The sequence below is a fragment of the Hippoglossus stenolepis genome, chromosome 19 (genome assembly GCF_022539355.2).
Source record: "Hippoglossus stenolepis isolate QCI-W04-F060 chromosome 19, HSTE1.2, whole genome shotgun sequence".
NCBI lineage: Eukaryota > Metazoa > Chordata > Actinopteri > Pleuronectiformes > Pleuronectidae > Hippoglossus > Hippoglossus stenolepis.
Window position 1 is genome coordinate 15107540 of NC_061501.1, and position 7864 is coordinate 15115403.

Sequence of the window (7864 nt, forward strand, 5' to 3'; positions counted from 1 at the left end):
TTACTTTAATGATTTGTGGAACTAAAATAAGAGGAATATTCTAACTTACACATTCGTAAACAATATTAATGCCAATTTTTACCTAAAATGGAAATGGTTGACTTTGAATAATTATCTTTATGTTTAAATTCTTTTTCATTGTTAAGAAATGTCTATTATATAAATGTTCTATACTTTGAAACCTAACCCAATATCCTTGACATTTAAATTTTTTTATTGCAGTATCTAAGTCGCCCCATTGAAACTCCAGCACCATGGATGTTCTCAGGAAAGAGACTTTGATTATTTTACTTGTTGCTTCCGTTTTATTGTTGGCTGACCCGTGGCGGCGTGCAAACCCAGAGGTCACCACAGCTTGTGGTGAAATGTTTCCAAACATCCTCATGCTAGCATGACTAAAGGCATATTTAAGATTTGTCTTGGACTTCAGTTTAATAAAACAGACAGAGAATGAGGGCGAGGCGAGGAGATAAGGAGGATGTGCTCTTCTCCAAACTGAGCAGCAGATACAAACAAGAAGCAGTTTTATCACCGGGGGCATCTTCACGACGCAGGGGGCAGGATGATGAGGGCGAAGATATCAACTCAAACAGCCAATAAATACCACGGGGTCGAGCAGATTCCCACCTGATTCCCAGCAGATCTCCAACAGATTAATTCCTCCAGAACAATGAGACAAGACAGTTTCCTCTGCTGCTTCACTTGTCTGAGGCAGACGACGTCTCAGTGCCGTACCCTCTCCACAGAGCTGGATTACACATACATTTAATTTCAGTTTAATTTCAGTTTTATTTTGTGTCACCGGCCAGAATTTCAAGTCCCCAATTTTCGTGACCAAAGAGTCAAGCACGTTGACTTGGGGAAAAAACATGACCGAGCGTAGACTCTCACATCCTTTTTGTGAATGATTTAACCGACTTAACCTATGGATGATCTCTCATATCTGCAATCCCCCGCATGGGGTGATTTTCAGGATACGGAAGCTCAACGACCAAAACCACATCTTTAAATGTGACACATTTTCATTGACATATCCCAGAGAATGGTCCTCAGGCTTCGGCTGTCAGCGTTTGACTGACAGCCGACAGCGGATCAGAGACGTATTTGACTTCCCTGAGTGACAGTATTAGCGCCGAACCTTTTCATCTTAAGGAAAAGGTGTGATTTCTATTTACAGAAGATGTTTCTTTCTCCTCTCTCCTCTTCTACACACCTGTTATGTTCTCCCCTCCTTAACCTCCTCGTTCTCGTCTCCTCACGGGCCCCCTGCTCCCCCATCCTGAAACACCTCTCCAGAGCAGGTGTTGGAGGAAGTCATAGTCTAATCAGACAGTCTAAACAATCACTATCTCACCGCTGATAATGACAGATGTCTATACACAAACTGAGAGGCATCCCATTTATTCTCCAGCTCTAACAAAGCTACAATAGCCAACAGTACAGACAACAAAAGAAATATTGTGTGGATTTGATGTAGGGTGGCAACGGTCGATTTTTAATATAAATCATTTATTAGTTGGACAAACCTAACTAAATTTGTTTTGATTGTTATTCCTGTAGCGTTGGAGACCCCATTTTTTTCAAAGCTAATCAATATTTTTTTATATTTTTTTATAATATATCACTTGATGCTGTTTTCCCTTGGACAAGATAGTTTTAGCATCTGGTTTACATGCCCACAACTTTACTTTTTTGATGAAAAGTTATTGCTCTCATGATGAATGATCATGAAGCAGCAGTCAGACAAAGTTAGCAGATATCGTTGAAGATTCAGCATTTTAAAGAGCCAGATATTTTCTTCAAGCACATTGTACATTAATCAGGTGACCAAAAATATGGCTTCATACGAAGGCTAATATTGCTCCTTGTCTGTATAAACAGGTGAATTTGTTCTAGCATGGTCACCATGGCAACTTTTTAATCACCATTGTTGTTGTTCTGCTGCACCAAAGTTGCCAAAACGTCAATTAATGCAGTTTTAAAGTTTGAGTTATTCACTGAAAACACCTCATCTGTGAGAACATATGAACATGTAACGTTTCATTGTACCGTCAAAGCTTAACACTCAAGCAGAGTCGAGCAGGAACAGGCGGTCGAGGTTTGAGTAGATCACAACTTTGCCCATAAAGTGTCAGAGAGCCAATCACGATCTCCCCAAGCCCAAAGTGACGTCATTAAGTTTCTTGTTTTAGGTGATCAAAAGTCCAAAACCAATAGAGATTCCATTTTCAGAGAGACTTCAAAGAGCAGATTTTAAGAAGCTGCTTCCAGTGAGTATCTGGTATTTTTCCTTTCCTCCCAGTTGCTTAATCTACTAAAGAGAGAGTGAGATCTGGAGAAAAGGGCAGAATACCCAAAAACATGTACTGCTAATTAGCTGGGTATTGTTCAAACTCACAACTCTGCCTTTCTGTGGCTTTGTCCACTTTGGGCCATGTGCAGCTTGAGCGGCTCGGGGGATCAGCGCAGAGTGCTAACATATATATACCTTCCGTCCCTGTGATTTAAACTAACACCGCTGCCTGGCTGCTCGGCACAAAGGAGCCAGCAAACACATTGTGCAATTCCCAAGAAAGCCACCCACAGACAAGACTGGCGACCAGCAGCTCCACTGCGTTTCAGAACTGGCTTGGAAGGCGGACAGTTTGTGCTGCTGCGCCAAGGACAGGAAGTGCTTGCAGAGGGACAGGAAGTGCTCACCGCGGCAGTAGCCGAAGCTGGAACTGAGATAATGCCATTGTGTAAGCAAGCCAAGTGACCTCTCCCTGAGCGTAGAGTCCAGAGGCTGGCGTCGAGAGCCCTGGCCCCCACCCAGCTCCAGACTCCCCAGGCACGGGGTGGGGGACTTGGTGGAGGGACAGGGGGGAGGAATGGAAGGCGGCGGTGGAGGGGAGGGGGGTGTACGAGGCGTGTCACCTCCCTTCTCCCCTCCTTTTGGCTGACTCTGAACCTCACCTTGTAGAGGAAATGTGGCTACGACTCCAGACTTTATGACTTCTCCCATCAAAAGCCAGGGTTTTTCACTCCCACGCAGCGAGAGAGAGCGGGAGAGGGAGGCGTCCAGGGCACACTCATACCCACGCCCATGTCAACACACGCAGTCACACAGACACACAACACGCACAGCCTCCCTCCCTCTCTCTCTCTCTCTCTCGATGCAGGGTCGAAGGGGGGAAAACCCTATCAGGTCATCGGCGGTAAAATAGACGATGACAGTGTTATGGCCCAGATCCTGTCCCATGCCGAGCTTGGCTGGACCTCCATCCAAAACACCCTCCCTCCAACCCCCAGAGGGTCACCTAGTGTGCTCTGGAGTCCCTGCCGGTGTCTGCACGGGGGCACGAAAAGGTTGCATAAGCATCTCTCATATTTCTGTCAGCCCCTTTTGACGAGTCAGAGGGCCCACCGAGCACATCGAGATGGGAACGGTCCGAGAAAAAGATGGAGCTGACAGGTCGGGGCCTGCTGGCTCTGATAAGGACGCCTGCAGGCCTGTAGGCCCATGTTTGGATTTCTGGCCACAAACAGGGGCTTCACTTCTCTGCTACATAAACACACTGAGTGTGTGTTCGAGGTGCTACAGGTTGCTTTAACCTTTTACCTCGTGTCACTGTGCCGGTCTGAAGCAGCTGCTCCGATAACAAGGAAACACATTCTCACACATTTCTGTTGGTCACACGTGTGCGACACAAGAGCTGATGCAGTTAACAGTTGACGACTGGCTCATGTCATCTGCACATATTCAACAAAGTATGAATCTGAATCCAAAAGTTTCACCTAAAGCTCTGTGTGAAACTGCAAATCCTCAAGTCTTGGGGAGGAATATCTTTGTGGAACATTTGTTTTTTGCACAGAGAATTAGATTTATTCTGTTTTATCTTTTTGAACTCACACAAAATATTATTCATTGTGTTTTAGCTCTTATTCATTGTGTTGAGCTCTGTTGTGTTTGCATGTGAACTTGTTTACACTGCGGGTCTGAGAGAAACTGCATTTCTATGTCCTTATAAAGATAAGATAAAACTGACTTTGATTTTGACTTTAATCTTGAAAAAGTAGACAATGAACTGAATAGCACCGAATAGTAAAATGATTTGTCTCAGACATAATAGACTTAAAGCTTTGATTTGTTGAAAGAAGTATAATAACTGGGAATCAAATCCTAAAATAGTTGGTTTAAATATGTAGTTTTTGATTATTCCCATTGAATGAAAACGAGAATAGACAATGATATTTTGGGTTTCTTTGTATCACTTAATGTGATAAGAAAAATGGCCTTAAGAGTATTTAACGCCCTTCATTTAATCAATCAGCCGTTTATTTGGTTCATTAACATCCCAGACCGACGTCTACGAGGGTGAAAACTGTGTATCAGCATCAGGAGAAACCATGATGACATTTGGACGTCACGGCCTGAGACAACAGTATCACGACATCTGTTGACATCCATTAAAAAACTATGGGATGGTTTATTTAAGCTTTCTCCCCTCTTGATGATTTCCCCCTTTTGAAGATTAAAATCCCCCAATTGACGCCTTTTGTGCAGCTCGTTAAGCTCCAGTCAAAGAACGTCTCAATCCGCCGTGCGTAAAAGTTGCGATCCTGCACGCGTGAACCTGATATTCAAGATCCTAACACAGTCATCCGCCCCAATACACACGCGCATGATGGAGTGTATTGATGTCTGAGCATCGTTAACAGTCTAATACAGGAGTGAGAATTAAAACTGGACGGGAAGCGGCGGTCTAAATAAACGTTATTGTGGATTACAGAGGGAATCGGTTTCACCTCTTTACGCACGAGAAGCATCTCACAGCACAGACACACGGTGCCATTTTTAAAAAACCTTCAACGTGCATTAAAGCCTCCTCATATCAAGTCTTCATTTGCTTGCTGTAAAACTAATTCGTGCACATGTTTTAAAGACTCATCGTGGAGAGTTTTGCCTTATTTCTCGGCGTCCTGTCCTCCAGAGGCTCTTCTCTCTCCAAACAAGGGTCGCAGCTCGGAGGCGGGGAACTCTCAACTTTTTTACACCTTTGTAGTAGCGGGCACACCCCCCACACGCTGATTGGCTGCCTGTGAGTTTATAGCACACCAACCTCCACACTCAGCGCTATGTAGTCGGTACCCTTCGGTTCCTAGGCAGCTCTTGGAAGTGGCCCGTGGATGCGACGCGTTGTTTTTCACCCGCAGCTTGAAAGCCAGAAACACTTGTCTCCATAAGTTTTTTTTTCTCCTCTTCCTCCTCTTCATCCGCGTGTCCTCGGTGTAGACTGCTGTCGCCTCTGTGCTGCGCGCTGTCCGGTGGCTCCTCAAACCCTCCCAGCTGGACAGAGATGAGCAGTCCCGATGCGGGTTACGCCAGCGACGATCAGACCCAGGCAAGGTGTGCGATGTCAGTCATGATGCCTGGAATGGGACACTGTCAGTGGGCCGACCCCCTCAGTCCTCTCGGCGACGCCAAGGTGAAGAGCGAGCCGTGCGCGTCCGGCTCCGGCAGCCAGAACCGCGGCAAGAGCGAGCCGCGGATCCGACGGCCCATGAACGCGTTCATGGTCTGGGCGAAGGATGAGCGCAAGAGGCTGGCGCAGCAAAACCCGGACCTGCACAACGCAGAGCTGAGCAAAATGTTGGGTGAGTCATTTAATATTATTTTCAATCCTCATTGTGCTGCTTCCCTGCATCATAGATCTACACAGGGTTATTGTAGCGTCACGTGTTTTCTGTCCAAGCTGCTTCTGAATTTTAGAGGCTTGTTTTTTAAGTTTTAAATTGCATGGGGTTTTATTCTCGCTCTACTTAAACAACAGTGCGTTTCCAATCACTGGAAGCAGGTGAAAAGTTACAGTGCCCGAGTTGAGCTTAACCTCAAAAAACCTGTCACTGTCCCCTCAAATGGCAACGAGCTATTTTAGTGTGCATCACCAGGCTGTGCACACTATCTGCTGACATATCACTGATGTGCACTCTCCTCTTGACCTGCAGGGAAATCATGGAAAGCCCTTCCTGTCACAGAAAAGCAGCCCTTTGTGGAGGAGGCCGAGCGGCTGCGGGTTCAGCACATGCAGGATCACCCCAACTACAAGTACAGGCCCCGGCGGCGGAAGCAGGTGAAGAGGATTAAGAGGCTGGACCCCGGCTTTCTGGTCCACGGCGTGGGCGACCACCAGGCCGCGGGGATGCCCGGAGACGGCAGGGTGTGTGTGGACAGCCTGGGCCTGGGCTACCACGAGCACGGCTTCCAGCTTCCTCCACAGCAGCTCAGTCACTACCGGGAGGCCCTCGGGGGCCCCTCTTATGAAAACTACAGCCTCCCCACACCTGACACCTCTCCTCTGGACGCCGTGGAGTCAGACTCCATGTTCTTCCCTCAACACTCACAAGAGGATTGCCACATGATACCTGCCTACGCTTACCACTCCCAGGCGGCAGAGTACCAGCCCCAGGAGCCCCACTCCAACCACCACGGCAACTCCGTCCTGCACCGACACGCCGCCTCGGCTCCAGAGCAGCCTTCCTACATGGGATGCCCCAATCCTCTGGCCATGTACTACACCCAGCACTGCAGTCCCAGCCACTCTAAACGGCATCCTGGGGGGGCAGGACAGCTCTCCCCTCCTCCTGACTCTCACCCCCACTCTGCAGACAGCGTGGAGCAGATGCACCACTCGGAGCTGCTGGCCGAGGTGGACCGCAGCGAGTTCGAGCAGTATTTGAGTTCCTCCTCAGCGCGTGCGGACATGACAGGCCTGGCCTATGGGCCGCACGAGGCTGGCATGCAAGGACCTGAGAGCCTCATATCATCGGTGCTGTCAGACGCCAGCACAGCTGTGTATTACTGTAGCTACAACAACTCCTAACCTCCCGGCCGGCCTGTTCCCCCCCGCTGCACGGACACATGATCTGACCTCAAATCTCTGCAGCTAAATTTGAACAAAAATGTTTTTTTATTTTTTTTAAATTCTTTTTTCCACTACCGACAGAGATGCCCATGAGATTATGAAATGCAGTTTTGTAGAACACTTTGTACTGTATCTGTGTAAAGACAGTTAATAAAGCCATAAACTATTTTAACACTGGTTTCAATTTCCTCTCCTGAAGGGATATGAATTCATTTTTGCGATAACAACTATTGTACAGTCACTATTTTAAACTTTGTGTATATACTGAAGGTGTTTTTATACTTTTTTGCACTTTTGAGAAATAAATGTTTTGAAAAGAAACCCTCTCTTGTATTTATTGTTTGGAGTGAACTCTGATGAAACTTTCTACTTCCTCATGCAGAGACATGTAGGGCAACACAATCACTTTATTTTAAGATCAAATTACGTACGTTTTATTCTCTAAATCAAATCAAAGGTTCTGTCATCCAGAAGACACACCGGTGACTTTTCAGTGATTTAACAATGAAAACAATGAAAATGCTTCAACACAATTTCACTTTCCAAAGGTTTTTCCACACGGCACAACCCTGCCATTCCTGTAGCGTCGGTTCTGTGTTACACGGCTCTGCCTCTGTTTGTTTTTCCCACTTCCACATGGAGTCGGATGGGCCCCCGGCAGCACCGGTTGCTCACCTGGAAGCCGGGCAGCGCAGGGCCGTGACCCGAACTTCCTGGCCCAGACAGAATGGAGGTAATCTCCCTCGTCGGCGTTACACACTCCGCGCCTTGTTTTCGCAGCATGGGAGCGCAGTTTATGCTCTGGACATCCTGTCTGTTAATGGTTTAGTCTCTCCTGATTAATGACAGGGAGACCATTAGAATTCATTAGGGTTACTACACCTCCATTAAACAATGGTGACACTTGATTTTGTGTATTTTCACAGCTGAGTGTGCAGCTCATATGCACAATAACACAT

At 46.8% G+C, this 7864-nt stretch overlaps 1 protein-coding gene across 1 annotated transcript; it reads left to right on the forward strand.

The window, feature by feature from the left end:
- Nucleotides 1-5131: 5131 nt before the first annotated feature.
- Nucleotides 5132-7073, forward strand: sox17 (SRY-box transcription factor 17). Its single transcript, XM_035141872.2, has 2 exons — nucleotides 5132-5637; nucleotides 5989-7073. Exons 1-2 carry the CDS (start codon nucleotides 5340-5342, stop codon nucleotides 6861-6863), a joined length of 1173 nt encoding a protein of 390 aa, XP_034997763.1. The 5' UTR covers nucleotides 5132-5339; the 3' UTR covers nucleotides 6864-7073.
- The last annotated feature ends 791 nt before the right edge of the window (nucleotides 7074-7864 follow it).